This window comes from Neolamprologus brichardi, chromosome 5, assembly GCF_056152115.1.
Source record: "Neolamprologus brichardi isolate AB-2024 chromosome 5, ASM5615211v1, whole genome shotgun sequence".
Lineage (NCBI taxonomy): Eukaryota > Metazoa > Chordata > Actinopteri > Cichliformes > Cichlidae > Neolamprologus > Neolamprologus brichardi.
The window spans coordinates 14,055,634-14,070,086 of NC_142108.1; the positions used below are offsets into that span (position 1 = coordinate 14,055,634).

At 41.3% G+C, this 14,453-nt stretch overlaps 1 protein-coding gene across 3 annotated transcripts; it reads left to right on the forward strand.

Moving 5' to 3' along the window:
- The first annotated feature begins 2,516 nt into the window (after window positions 1-2,516).
- On the forward strand, window positions 2,517-14,249 carry smarcc2 (SWI/SNF related BAF chromatin remodeling complex subunit C2). 3 transcript variants are annotated; one of them, XM_087840718.1, is made up of 26 exons: window positions 2,517-2,634; window positions 3,265-3,384; window positions 3,482-3,567; window positions 3,689-3,770; window positions 4,296-4,388; window positions 4,484-4,553; window positions 4,640-4,709; window positions 4,884-4,959; window positions 5,365-5,609; window positions 5,735-5,859; window positions 6,031-6,084; window positions 6,262-6,299; window positions 6,388-6,518; window positions 6,686-6,757; window positions 6,843-6,956; window positions 7,045-7,198; window positions 7,278-7,394; window positions 7,502-7,564; window positions 7,683-7,941; window positions 8,340-8,501; window positions 8,628-8,689; window positions 10,425-10,545; window positions 10,633-10,796; window positions 10,904-11,038; window positions 11,163-11,531; window positions 12,183-14,249. In XM_087840718.1, exons 1-26 carry the CDS (start codon window positions 2,524-2,526, stop codon window positions 12,264-12,266), a joined length of 3,177 nt encoding a protein of 1,058 aa, XP_087696844.1. In that variant the 5' UTR covers window positions 2,517-2,523; the 3' UTR covers window positions 12,267-14,249. The 3 variants fall into 3 exon arrangements, with proteins under 3 accessions (XP_087696844.1, XP_006807621.1, XP_006807622.1); XM_006807558.3 differs by having other exon boundaries at window positions 11,163-11,526; XM_006807559.3 differs by having other exon boundaries at window positions 3,695-3,770; window positions 11,163-11,526.
- Window positions 14,250-14,453: the final 204 nt, after the last annotated feature.

Genomic DNA, 14,453 nt, shown 5'->3' on the forward strand with positions numbered 1-14,453 from the left:
AATGTGTTGACAACGTCCAGCCCCACGCACAGGGCGATCCGCGGTAACTTGTTAACGGAGATTTGCCGCGTTATGGCGTTAACGTCATTTTAACGAGATTAACACTGACAGCACTAGTGGGAACACAACGAATATGACTGCACATTTACGCCGACATCATCCTAGTGCAAAGACAAGTGGAAGCAGACAAAAACAACAAGCATGCATGCTACAAACTTTACCTGAGTCTTAGCACATGATTCTCCTTATGGGGACCTGATATGTAATATGCTGCTGAGAGTATAGCCCAGAAGAAGCTTATAGTATAGCTTTTATTTTGGAAAGCGCCATCTCTCTGTAGTAAACTCTCTTTTCCAAAGATGAGTGATTTCTCGATCAGATAGATTTATTTTTTTTATTACTTTGTTGTTTCAGCAACATTAAATTTAAAAACTGTACTTTTGAGTTAAAATCTATATTTCTAATTTTAATAGATGACAAATTAAAAAGGCATGAACATTTTTTGTATCGAAAAAATATCGAACCGTGACACCAAAGTATTGAACCGAACCGTGAATTTTGTGTATCGTTGCACCCCTAATATATATATATATATACGTACTGAATATACTGTGTAATTAAAAGTCTTGTATCCATACAACATTAAACTTGTGACATGTGTGCAATTTTTAGTTCTTTTACTGCAGCAATTTAACTGAACACATATTTACATATGTATTTTTGATTTAAAACAAGTACTTTATAAGAAGACATGAAAGGTGACCAGAGGAAAATATCAAAGTGTTCAACATAATAGGCAATAGCAGAAAAAAATATCTACTCTGGCACTTAGCTGAACCAAATCTGGAATCTAATTTGAACTTTCAAATTCTGATAATGCTCACCACCTTTTCCCCACATGACCTTTTTAAATGAAGCACTGCACAGTTCAGACTCCTCATGCGGTACATACAAAATACTGCTCGGTTTTACCACACAGTGAGTTTATATAAGATTGTTCATTTGAGTAGTTTTTGGAGGATTGAAAGAAAAAAACTTAAAGTCCTACTAAACACACACAAAGATGAAAAAAAGGACAACAAACAGGCAAAGTTAAAATAATTTTATTTTTATAGATAATTGAAAATCCATTGAGAGATCCTAACCCCCAAGTTAAGATAACACCTCCAAACGCATTTCCTGTAGTTATCGCCAGGCTGAGGAGGGGAATTGATTTAATTTGTCCACAATCACATAACAACACATGATATACATCTTTTTTTTTAAAATTAAAATTATTAAAGTATTCTGATTCTGATGACACTGAAAACTAGAGGTTAAATAGAGACTGGACACCTGCTGGAAACATGTAAGTGCTTTCATGATTTAAGTTAAAATCATTGACTTTAGTGCATAAAACACATATCCGATTCATGTGAATTACCATCAAATAACAGGATTTACTCACTTTTTGTTGCACTGGATCAGAAATGGTCATTTTCCATTTTTATTTTTCACAGTTCAATAAAAGATTAAAAAAAAAATACCACTTGCCTGCCTTCTTTCTTGAGTGTCTCGTGAGCACTCTTACTGACATCCTGTTGCAGGGGGTCATTTAACTGCTAAGGAGGCCAATCACTGCCATTTCATTTTTCCCCACACACATTTACAGGTAAGTGCTTTATTTTAGACTCACCCTGTAGCCCATTCAGGTCACTGGCATAATGAGCCTCCTCATCCCTTCTAGAGTGGATGCATAAGGTGAATTTTACAAACTGGCACAGGCGTCAAACTAACTATTAATACTGGTTATTAAATAATATTTTTATTAATACTCTGCAAGCTGCTGTACATTTTACACACGCCTGGGGATTTGTTCATTAGTGTGTTCCACATTTGTTGAGCTTTTACTCACACAAAAAAAACATAGACTGGCTTCAGTATAACTTAAAGATCTGCTGAAGTTTGCTTTTGATGACCTAAGGATCCGCCTGACTCTCTTATGTAAGACTCCCTTCAAAACTGACAGCCGAATTGCAAAATGATCCATTACCGGACATGATTTTTTTTTTAAAGTCACCTTATTAATTGGTCTCAATTTAATTGCTGACTGTTTGATGAAAGTATGATAAAATCAAGAATAGGGTAAAAATGAGTGCTTTAATTTTTAAACACAGAAAGTAGGGAAAGTAACAAGCTTGAGATCTCGCTGTCAGTTTTAGTCTACTTTATTCTCCATTTTACTAAATTACTCATTTTTTTGTACAAATAAAACAGCAGTTAGTTACCAGATCAGCTCCAGATCACCAAACTGCAATATTTAAACACTGATAAATCTATCTGTCTGTCTGTCTGTGTGTTCTGAGAGGGTAGCATAAACATTTTTATAATATTATTGTTGAAGGACAAAAAACATTATCTACACCGCTGCGCCCCCTGTTGTACTTTGGTTGTCACTACAGTCTCTATGCTGTCCTGGAGCTGCAGTTTCGCGCTGTGGTCGCTGGGCGGCAGGCAACTTCGACTAGTTGTCTGCAGGCAAAGATGGCGGTGCGGAAGAAAGACGGCGGCCCGAATGTAAAATATTTCGAAGCGTCTGATACCGTTTCTCAGTTTGATAATGTCCGCGTCTGGCTGGGAAAGAATTACAAAAAGGTACCGACCGCATGTTTTGCTATCCTACAGAGAGACCTTCCATTTTTCACGTTGAAATATCGCCACTTACCTATTGGGCAGAGGCAGTGACAAAGAGAGGAGGGAGGGTGCTGCTGAGCGTCCAGCTGTTTGATTCACTCGAGCCGGGATACAAAAGGATGCTGAGCCAACAGCTGCATCAGATGCAGCCACTAACGGCAGCTTCTCTGAGCACTGTTGTAGTTAAACCGATCTAAAACAAGCACACAGTCTGACCTCAGAGGATGGATTTTTGTTGAAGGGTGACTTTAGCCGGCCAGCCCGCTAGCTAGCTAGTAAGCTAATGGGCTAATGGTGAGGCAGCTCGGATCCAGATGTTGGCTCTGTGGCGCGCCGCGCTGACTGAAGCAATGTCCGGTGTTGAATAACACTGAGCGCTGCGCTGGTGTTTAAACACAATAATCGAATAAAAAAAACAAACATTTTTAGTAAACAGTGATAAAAAATGAAAGGTTAGCGATATTTGTGACTCCATCCCCTCCCCATTTACCAATCCGTGTCGCAGTTTTCACTGAAATTTCCTTCCTTTGAGATATCCGATAAAGGCATCCAGCAGCACAGTTGAGTTTATTTTCATGTGTTTGCGCACAGTACATCCAGGCCGAGCCCCCCACCAACAAATCTCTGTCCAGCCTGGTGGTCCAGCTGCTCCAGTTCCAGGAGGAGGTGTTCGGTCGGCATGTCAGTAACCCTCCGCTCACCAAGCTGCCGGTACGTGTCTTAAACATCTGTATATCTGTTAAATTCAAAAATAGATACCTAATTTAAACTGCTGTTATTCTGAATGTGTTGAGTTGTATCCCTGCAGATGAAATGCTTCTTGGACTTTAAGTCAGGAGGGGCTCTCTGCCACATCCTGGCTGCAGCCTACAAGTTCAAAAGTGACCAAGGATGGTAAGACTTTCTTTCTAGCTGAGTTTAGGCGTCTGGGCTAGTGGCTGTTAAGTTACGGTGCTCAGTTGGATATTGGCTATGTTGCCGTTTCGTGTGTAACTCCAGTCTAAACTCCTGGTAGGCGCAGGTTTGACTTCCAGAATCCGTCGAGGATGGACCGAAATGTGGAGATGTTCATGACGATTGAGAAGTCCTTAGTGCAGGTGAGTTTTGCAGCAGTGCTTTTATGGTTGTCAATGGACAGTAGAAAATTTCAGGCCATATTTCGATTAATTTATCTAACAGGAGTAAATTTTTGATGGTTTTTCCTACTGCAGGCATTAAATTTAAATGATAGCAAAGTGAACACCGTGTCTTTTGGTTACGCTAAATTTCAAAAGAGTCTGGGAATTAAGCTGCCTGATCATTATGTACTGAAAGACATCCACAGAAATACTACTTAATCAGTCCTGCAGTTTTCCAAGATCATCTAGATTTCTTCATCTGCTGTGGCATGGTGATTTCGACTTTTAATCAAGTTCATAGGACAAGTACTGGACAATTAATATTCCAAAGAGGGCACATGAGAAACTGGGACTGTTATGGAAGACTGTACCAATAAGCTTATAGCAAAACTAATATTGGGCAGAACTGAGTTTAGACTATTGTTTTGTGATTCTTCTTGATTATTTGAATCAATGCTCGCAAATGTAGTTGTGTAAGTGATGTATCTGCTCCAATTCTTCCAGAACAACTGTCTGACTAGGCCCGTCATCTACCTGAGTCCTGACATAGAGCCAAAGCTGCTGGGGAAACTGAAAGACATCATCAAAAGACATCAGGTGTGTTTTAAAAGGAGCCTTTCAGGCAGATCATTTACTACAGACAGATTTAATTTACATTCAAATGGTTCTACTGATGTTTTCTTGTGTTGCAGGGCTCAGTAACCGAAGACAAGGCCTCCAGCTCCCACGTTGTTGTGCCTATTCCTGCCAGTCTAGAGGAAGGTGAGGTTTTGTCTCGGTAGGCATTGTTACAAGTTTTACTGCACGAGTCAGATTTGCGCTAACATCGTCCGATCTTCTTGGTCCAGAGGAGTGGGTTCGTCCTGTGATGAAGAGAGACAAGCAAGTGCTGCTTCACTGGGGATATTTTCCTGACAGGTTTGTTCTGAGCACTGTGCAGCTCACTTTTATCTACTTGTCTTATTTTCTCAATACATCTTTGGTTTTTAGAAGGTTAAGCTGACATTACCCCTCCTGCTGTGGTGTTACATGGCCAAACTTTTGCTTTTCACACCTAATGCGAGCTTCGACCTCATTCCCTTCACTGTTTAGTTACGATACCTGGATCGCAGCCAGTGAAATTGAGGCTGCGGTAGAAGATCCTCCCTCCCCAGAAAAGCCCAGGAAGGTATTTGTTGTTGCTTTTTTTTCTGTCTGTGTCAGTCTGTATGACTTTAAACAGCAGATTTTCTAATACTCCCTGAGTTTAATCAAGTATTTGACCCCTTTATTAATGCTACATGATACTTGCAGTATTTAAATTCATCTGTATATTTTTAGAAACCTTTTTGATTTCAGCTTGAATTTTAATTTGTTCTTATTCCTTTCTGCAAAATGAAGTCTTTAATAACAGAGGTTAATATCATGAGTTTCAGTCTTTTATTATAACTTTATTATAACTCAGTTTAGGTCTTCCTTCTTCCACCTCCTCCTCTACCATCCTGGTGGTTGACACGATTGCTGAAAATATTTCACTTCTGGGCAGATAATAATTGGTTTATTTATTTATCATTTATTTATTATTTATTTACAGGTCCATGCAAAGTGGATTTTAGATCTGGACCAGTATAACGAGTGGATGAACGAGGAGGACTATGAGGTTGGAGAGGGCTGTCCTAAGAGGAAGAGGATCTCCGCCAAGACCCTGACAGATGAGGTGACCACACCAGACGAGCGGAGGGACAAGAAACCTGGCAGCACCAAGAAGAGGAAGCGCTCGCCATCACCCTCCCCAACCCCACCACCTCAGGAGAGCAAAAAGAAGAATACCAAAAAAGGGTTTGTTAAGAGTCACGTCCTGATGCATGATGATGTTCTTCGACTCCCTGTTGGAGAAAAAAAAAACAGAGGTTTACGAGAAATAATGCAATACACATTTGTTTCCTTTGTGTGCGTGACGACAGACCAACGACCCCGTACACCAAGTCTAAACGGGGTCAGAGGGAGGAGGAACAGGAGGACCTGTCCAAGGATTTGGATGAAGCTTCACCTGTTCCAGCATCTGAAGAGGGAAACCCAGCAAAGACAAGTATACAAGTCTACATATATTTTTGAAAACACATCATATGTATATATATATATATATATATATATATATATATATATATATATATATAGAGAGAGAGAGAGAGAGAGAGAGAGATATTAATGGGTCCTCTTTTAAAATATTAATAATCAAGCCAATTCTGTCTCCCTGCAGATAACACCAAGAAGGACTCTGATTCCACCCCAGTTAAAGGAGGGACAGATTTGGGTGAGCTTCACCTACACAATCATATTTAACCACCGCCAACCAGTTTAATAAATGCTTCACCAAAAATGGCAAAGGCTTGTTGTGTTCGGCTGTTATTCATCAATAATTTCCAGTAATAAAGCACTGCTTAATCTATTGACTCTTTCACGCACGCGTCTCTTTTGTGTGATTTAACAGATGAGCAAGAAGACGAGTCCATGGAAACAACAGGAAAGGTACTTTAACAATTAATAGTACATATGACAAAATCATTGCTGTGATTCTGTGTTGGTGAGCCCAACTGTATGTTTGTATGAACAACAGGAAGAGGAGGAAGGCTCCCCGAGTGTGAAGGGCGAGCCAGTGAAAGGCTCAGACCTCCACGAGGACAATGTGACTGAGCAAACCCATCACATCATCATTCCGAGCTACGCAGCCTGGTTTGACTATAACAGGTAAGAATAAAAATGTTTTTTTCACATGTGAGAACAGAATGAGGAAATGAAAAGTGAACTTGTTGAAATGAAAAGCAACGCAAAACGACGTAGTATTAGAATGTTTTAAGGGTCATCCATGAGTGAGTGAAATTTGTGTTGCATACTTGCATCTGTTTTTTGTCCAGTGTTCATGCCATTGAGCGCCGAGCCCTACCAGAGTTTTTCAATGGGAAGAACAAATCCAAAACGCCTGAGATGTAAGTGTTTGATCAGTGCACAACACAGTGCTCAATCATTTAAATCTGTTTATCTGTCAGATATTTAAAAGCCTCTTTGTTTCAGTTATCTAGCATACAGGAACTTCATGATTGACACCTACAGACTGAATCCTCAGGAGTACCTGACCTCCACTGCCTGCCGTAGGAATCTGGCAGGAGATGTGTGTGCAATCATGAGGTAAGGGGAGGATAGGTGTTTCTAACCAGTGTTTGCAAAATCACTTACTGCCTGCGACTAATACGCCGGACTTTTTCTCCCCCCACAGAGTCCACGCCTTTCTGGAGCAGTGGGGGTTGATCAACTACCAGGTGGACTCTGAGAGCCGGCCCACACCCATGGGTCCTCCCCCCACCTCGCACTTCCACGTCCTGGCAGACACTCCATCCAGCCTGGTGCCCCTGCAGCCCAAGACATCTCAGGTTTGTATACACACACGCATGGACACGTGCGCACACATCTTCAAGGTTGTTTTACATATGTTCCTTTTTGACCCTGTAGACCCCTGCCACCCAGCAGATGATGTCATTCCCTGACAAAGTGAAGGACAAGCCAGCAGATCTGCAAAACTTTGGGCTGCGGACCGACATGTACAGCAAGAAGACAAGTTCTACAAAGGTACAAGTCCAGGAGGGTGGATAACAGAATGAATAGTTTCTGTTTACTCACCATAATATCGGTGGTTTAATTGTGTTAACAAGGTGATGGTGATGTTTTGTGTGCAGAGCAAGAGTGCAGCCAGCTCCATGAGGGAGTGGACAGAGCAAGAAACACTACTACTACTTGAGGTACACTCAGTCAGTGTTTTAAACATGATCAGAGTGTGTAAAAGCAGCCACTGTAATACCACACTGGGAAATGTCATCATGGAAAGATGGAGCTAAATGTAGGTGTTACTTCCCTCAGGGTTTGGAAATGTATAAGGACGACTGGAACAAAGTGTCCGAACACGTGGGCAGCCGAACGCAGGATGAGTGTATCCTGCACTTCCTGCGGTTGCCCATTGAAGACCCGTACTTGGAGGACAGCTCTTCTTCCCTGGGCCCACTTGCCTACCAGCCGGTACCTTTCAGCCAAGCAGGAAACCCTGTCATGAGCACCGTGGCCTTCCTCGCCTCTGTAGTCGACCCACGTGTGGCCTCGGCCGCAGCCAAGTCTGCTCTGGGTGAGAAGTAACTCCATTTGAAATTTCCCAACTCTGTAGAAAACAAAAATGGTCTCTTTGTGTTGTTGAGCTAATAGTAAGTGCCTGAATGGGAAAAAGAGGAAGCAACAGGGCACTGAAAACATCAACCAGTAAATAATCCAATAGGATAAAAATTAAGACAGCAAAATACATTTTAATTTTCTACAGTGAGACCATTAAATGTTAAACAACACCTTTCCAACACTTGATCAAATCCTGTATCATTGAAGCTCCAAATGTCTGTACATGCCATTCATAAGACCGCTTTTGTTCAGACAATAATTTTGTTCATTTTCAATCTACTAAAGGTGACTAATCCATCAGTGTCCTTGTTTTTGCTTCGCATCATTAATTGTGATTTATCGCTCCCTGCTCAGAGGAGTTTTCGCGTATGAAGGAGGAGGTTCCAGCTGCGCTTGTGGAGGCTCATGTGCGGAGGGTGGAGGAAGCAGCGAGGGTCAGCGGCAGACAGGACCCTCTGTATGGCCTGGAAGGCAGTGGCATCGCAGGGACCGGCCTGGAGGAGGGAGAGAGGCCTGGTAGGATAAATGCACACAGCATAAATTTTGGAACGCTGCATTACAAAGAAAATTAAAAATAATGATTGTAAAAGTTGAGTAGTCGGAAAAAGCACATTGAAAGATTGTGGCTTGCCTTCTCTACAGATGAAAGCAATGATGAAAGCAAGAGTGATAACCAGTCCAATGAGGAGAAGCGAGAGGCCAAGGTATGATGAGAATTCACTGTAACATAATAGAATGTCATTTTATAAACATATATATAAATATATACAGTGGGGCAAAAAAGTATTTAGTCAGCCACCGATTGTGCAAGTTCCCCCACTTAAAATGATGACAGAGGTCAGTAATTTGCACCAGAGGTACACTTCAACTGTGAGAGACAGAATGTGAAAAAAAAATCCATGAATTCACATGGTAGGATTTGTAAAGAATTTATTCGTAAATCAGGGTGGAAAATAAGTATTTGGTCAATAACAAAAATACAACTCAATACTTTGTAACATAACCTTTGTTGGCAATAACAGAGGTCAAACGTTTACTATAGGTCTTTACCAGGTTTGCACACACAGTAGCTGGTATTTTGGCCCATTCCTCCATGCAGATCTTCTCAAGAGCAGTGATGTTTTGGGGCTGTCGCCGAGCAACACGGACTTTCAACTCCCGCCACAGATTTTCTATGGGGTTGAGGTCTGGAGACTGGCTAGGCCACTCCAGGACTTTCAAATGCTTCTTACGGAGCCACTCCTTTGTTGCCCGGGCGGTGTGTTTTGGATCATTGTCATGTTGGAAGACCCAGCCTCGTTTCATCTTCAAAGTTCTCACTGATGGAAGGAGGTTTTGGCTCAAAATCTCACGATACTTGGCCCCATTCATTCTGTCCTTAACACGGATCAGTCGTCCTGTCCCCTTGGCAGAAAAACAGCCCCATAGCATGATGTTTCCACCCCCATGCTTCACAGTAGGTATGGTGTTCTTGGGATGCAACTCAGTATTCTTCTTCCTCCAAACACGACGAGTTGAGTTTATACCAAAAAGTTCTACTTTGGTTTCATCTGACCACATGACATTCTCCCAATCCTCTGCTGTATCATCCATGTGCTCTCTGGCAAACTTCAGACGGGCCTGGACATGCACTGGCTTCAGCAGCGGAACACGTCTGGCACTGCGGGATTTGATTCCCTGCCGTTGTAGTGTGTTACTGATGGTGACCTTTGTTACTTTGGTCCCAGCTCTCTGCAGGTCATTCACCAGGTCCCCCCGTGTGGTTCTGGGATCTTTGCTCACCGTTCTCATGATCATTTTGACCCCACGGGATGAGATCTTGCGTGGAGCCCCAGATCGAGGGAGATTATCAGTGGTCTTGTATGTCTTCCATTTTCTGATGATTGCTCCCACAGTTGATTTTTTCACACCAAGCTGCTTGCCTATTGTAGATTCACTCTTCCCAGTCTGGTGCAGGTCTACAATTCTTTTCCTGGTGTCCTTCGAAAGCTCTTTGGTCTTGGCCATGGCGGAGTTTGGAGTCTGACTGGTTGAGGCTGTGGACAGGTGTCTTTTATACAGATGATGAGGTCAAACAGGTGCCATTCATACAGGTAACGAGTGGGGGACAGAAAAGCTTCTTACAGAAGACGTTACAGGTCTGTGAGAGCCAGGGATTTTCCTTGTTTGAGGTGACCAAATACTTATTTTCCACCCTGATTTACGAATAAATTCTTTACAAATCCTACCATGTGAATTCATGGATTTTTTTTTCACATTCTGTCTCTCACAGTTGAAGTGTACCTCTGGTGCAAATTACTGACCTCTGTCATCATTTTAAGTGGGGGAACTTGCACAATCGGTGGCTGACTAAATACTTTTTTGCCCCACTGTATATATTATCTCTATCTCACCTCAAAGTTCTGTGGATCATATTGTGCTGTTTACTTTGCCACACAGGAGACTAAAGATGGAGCGAATGAGGAAGAGGAAAAGCAGGCAGAGAATGGGAAGAAGGAAGAAGAAAGGGGAAGAGAACCTGAAGGAGAGAGGGAGGCAGACAAAACAGAGTCTGAGATGGGTACAAAAGGGTTTTGTCTTCATAAGATGTTGCAGACATAAAGGTTTTGGTCAACAGTGAAAAACATTAAACTTTTGTTTCTCATAGGTGATGGGGAGAAGGAGAAGGATGGAAAAGAGGGAACAGAGGAGGGACAGAGGGAAGGGGAGAGTGAAGGAGAAAGGAAAGCTAAGGTGGAACGTGATGTAGGAGAGGGGAACCTGGCCACTGCTGCTGCCTCCGCTCTAGCAGCTGCTGCTGTCAAGGCCAAGGTAAAATTAATTGAGTCAAGGTCTTAACTTGTCGTATCTTCAATCTTCGGCTTTTTTTTTTTTTATTTTCTCTAATCTGAGATTCTTCTTCTTCTTTCTCCTCACAGCATTTGGCTGCAGTGGAAGAGCGGAAGATCAAATCTCTGGTGGCTCTGCTGGTGGAAACTCAAATGAAGAAGCTTGAGATTAAACTGCGACACTTTGAGGAGCTGGAAACCATCATGGATAGAGAGCGGGAGGCTGTGAGTGGGGAATTTAAGGATATGTAGCATTAAAATAAGAAAATTCTTAAGTTACATTCAATGCAGTGTGTATAGTATGCTGTTTTCCTAAATCATAGACATGTCTGTCTGTCTCTGTGAGCAGTTGGAGTACCAGCGGCAGCAACTGCTGGCTGACCGTCAGTCCTTCCACATGGAGCAGCTGAAATACGCTGAGATGAGGGCTCGCCAGCAGCACTTCCAGCAGATTCAGCACCAGCAACATAGCCAGGCAGGGGGCCCTCACTCCACTCAGGCCACCGCGGCCCCGGCACCTCAAGCCCTGACCGCAAATCAGCAAGCTCCCAGCACACCAGCGCCACAGCCAGCCCCCAGCCCAGCACCACCAGCCGCTTCAGCCCCAGCTCCCGAGTCCCAGCCACCACCAAGCGCTCACACCTCGCCACCTTGTCCCCCGGGGCAGACCCCAGCTGCTCACTCCAGCTCCAACACTACATCTGTACTCCATGGTGAGGTAGCAGCTTTTTCCTCGTACACCGTAGTTGTAATATTTATTTATAATTATTACATTCATTAGTTATGGACATGTTCACAGACATGTTTATTCTTGAAGCAAACTCAATAATATGAATGTGTGTGAAATACATGAAATTGTGCAGTGGTGCAGTAACGACAATTAAAAGCTGCACAGTTTATCTTATCTTTGTCAACAAGTTATTAAGTAAGACCAAAAAGCTGAAATGGAGTTCACTCATTAAAACAGGACTTCTCACTGTCTTGATTGTGAGATACTGTTAGCATGATGCAAATGATCAAACAATACCAAACATTTCATGCCAACATGACTTGGGACGGCTTATAATGTTCTGAAACCTAGCTTTGAAACAACACTCGTCTCAGTCTTGAGTTATTTCTGAATTGAAGAATCTAAAGTTGACACGGAGAAGATCAATCATTCTTTTATTTCACAAGTACACATCAGTGTTATAGTATTGTTTGGACTACGACTCTAGTCTAGTATTATAATATATCATGATTATATCATAGATTATAATATATTATGCATAATTCATGTTTTGTGAATATAAATTACTAATTTTAATAAATTAATGATACTATGTTACAAATCATACGTAACATTTTTCTCCTGTTTGCCCCCTCACAGAGCCCACCGCCCCTCTCCCCGGAGAGACACTCCACCCCTCAGCTCCGGTCCCTCCTCCACAGTGAGAAAAAGCAAATTTCCTGAGAATCTGAATGACTCTGACCACTTTGAATCCTGCCTGTATTATCTAAAATGAAGAAGTCATCAACCGAAGGAAGAGAACTCATTTTACATTTTCTATTTCTTTTTTTTGTTTGCTTGTGTGTTTTCAAGAGGACAATTGATTTGAGAAAGAAAAAAAAAAACGCCAATATCAATCCACCTTTGTTTTGACTCTCTGTTAGAAAAGAAGTCCTTTTTCAAATTGAACCGACTAATGAAGAAAATAGATTTTCATCCTGCGTATTCGACTGCGTCTCACTTTGGAATTTTAAGCTTGACACCAGGAGATCTGGTAAGCTTAGATGGTCTTATCAACATGCTGGCACTCAGTGAGAAGAAGAGAAAAGACTCATCTCATGTTTTCAGTGTTTTGGAAATTGTTGCATTTATTTTCCTGCAACAGTTTGTCACAGCTAGTGAAGTCTCGTACTTCCTACGCTCTCTAGCGTCCCCCTCCCCCCTCGTACTGTAGGTACTAATTAAAATATATGTAAGACAAAAGCACTTTTAATATGTTTCTGTAGGTCGCATTGAAAGACTTGAAGCAACCATGAAATTGAACTTGAGCACTTATATGATCTCTTTCTTGTCTTAAATACAGTTTTGGAAAGCTAATTGGGAAAATTATTATTTTTTCTCTGTTTTTAATTGTGTCATGTTTCTAAAACCCGTATAAAGTCTGAAAGGAATGAAGACAATTCTAATCAAAAGATGCCACACTGAAATTTAACGCAGAGTGGATGCAGTTTGGGAAAAGTGTACTGTAAACTGGATTTTCTGTTACAAACACCTCTCTTGTTACTCTAATGATAATATGGGAACTATTTGAAAGTAATGACAACCTGAGGTCTTGAAAAGGCCTCTTTTTGTTATAGGAGGTTACTCCCTCCCACATTTCAGCAGCACTTAGAGAAAAACGTGACCGTGGCGCTTTGTGTTTTGCAAGTGCAAATGAACTTGAAGCATCCAGGCTGTGGTTTTTGTGAGGAATGTAATTCTGTTTGAAAAGAAAGTCTGGGATTAATACCGTTAGCGACCACGCACGCGTTTATTTGGATTTGGACTTTGTGTAAACTGCTAAGCCAAAATGTTTTTTCTAATCATGTTTATCATACATTTATTCAGTGAGTTTCATTGTGGTTTCTTGGTGAGTGAGGAGGATGTTTTTTAGCAGCTTGGTGCATTTCGCTTTAAAGATGTAAGAAATGCTGACGCTGTAAAAACACAAGGGAGCACCTTAAACAGCTGACAATGGAGAATCGTGTCCTTAATATCTGCAACAATATCCTCACTTTGTATCCTATACATTTATATATTTTTTACTCTTTTTTGCCATCTTCTTTCTTTGATATGTCAACATTGTAACTGTATATTACCTTTGTAACTGATATTTACCCTCTCCATAGTTGTGTGTGATTTGGACAGGACTGCCGGATCTGTCTGAGATGTGACTGTGAGCATGTGTGTATGTGAACGCATGCCATTAGGATCTGTAAACCATGTTACCGTTCAGTTTTATTTTGTTTTGTTTTTTTGTTTTTTTTTACAATTTTTTCCAGTGCCATCTGTTGTTTGAAGAATTTACGAGAAGAAACACGTGTTGTTCTGCACATCATGTCAGTATCATGAAATATAATCCAGTCAGATGGTGAAACTTTACAGTCGATGTCCGTCAAGCCAGTATTGCAGTCCTCACCACAGTTGTGAGCATAAATGGACTTCTTTTATCTGTGTTATTATTACATTGTGTGGATTTTGTGATATGAAATAAGTGTCCGTTCAGTTTCTATATGTTTTTCACTATGCCGAAGGTAGCAGCAGTTCCATTGATTATTATACAGTAGAAAAGTTTCCTCTGTAAATCATCACATTAGTGCTGACAGTTATTCTGGCAGTTTGTATTAAAAAAAAAATGTCAAAACTGGTTTTAATTACAAAATGTTTGGGAAAAAATAAAGATGTGAAGAGGAGACATTGTTCAGAGTGGTTTGTTGACTTACTAACTTAAAGTATCTGATGACGAACGACTGCACAGTATTTCCTGGTGGACCTCGAGGAGGCATCGCCTGGCTGATGCTCTTTATTTGGATGTATCTAATTAGCTAATCAGCCAATTATTTTTGCTCAATGTGTAAACCTAACATCACTAATTCATATAGCTCAGGACAC

Bases quoted from the DNA above. Each gene is read 5' to 3' on its own strand.
- smarcc2 (XM_087840718.1), top strand. From the start codon at position 2,524: ATGGCGGTGCGGAAGAAAGACGGCGGCCCGAATGTAAAATATTTCGAA. The intron at 3,568-3,688 runs GTAAGACTTTCT...AACTCCTGGTAG, and splicing joins TTCAAAAGTGACCAAGGATG to GCGCAGGTTTGACTTCCAGA. The intron at 4,554-4,639 runs GTGAGGTTTTGT...TTCTTGGTCCAG, and splicing joins TCCTGCCAGTCTAGAGGAAG to AGGAGTGGGTTCGTCCTGTG.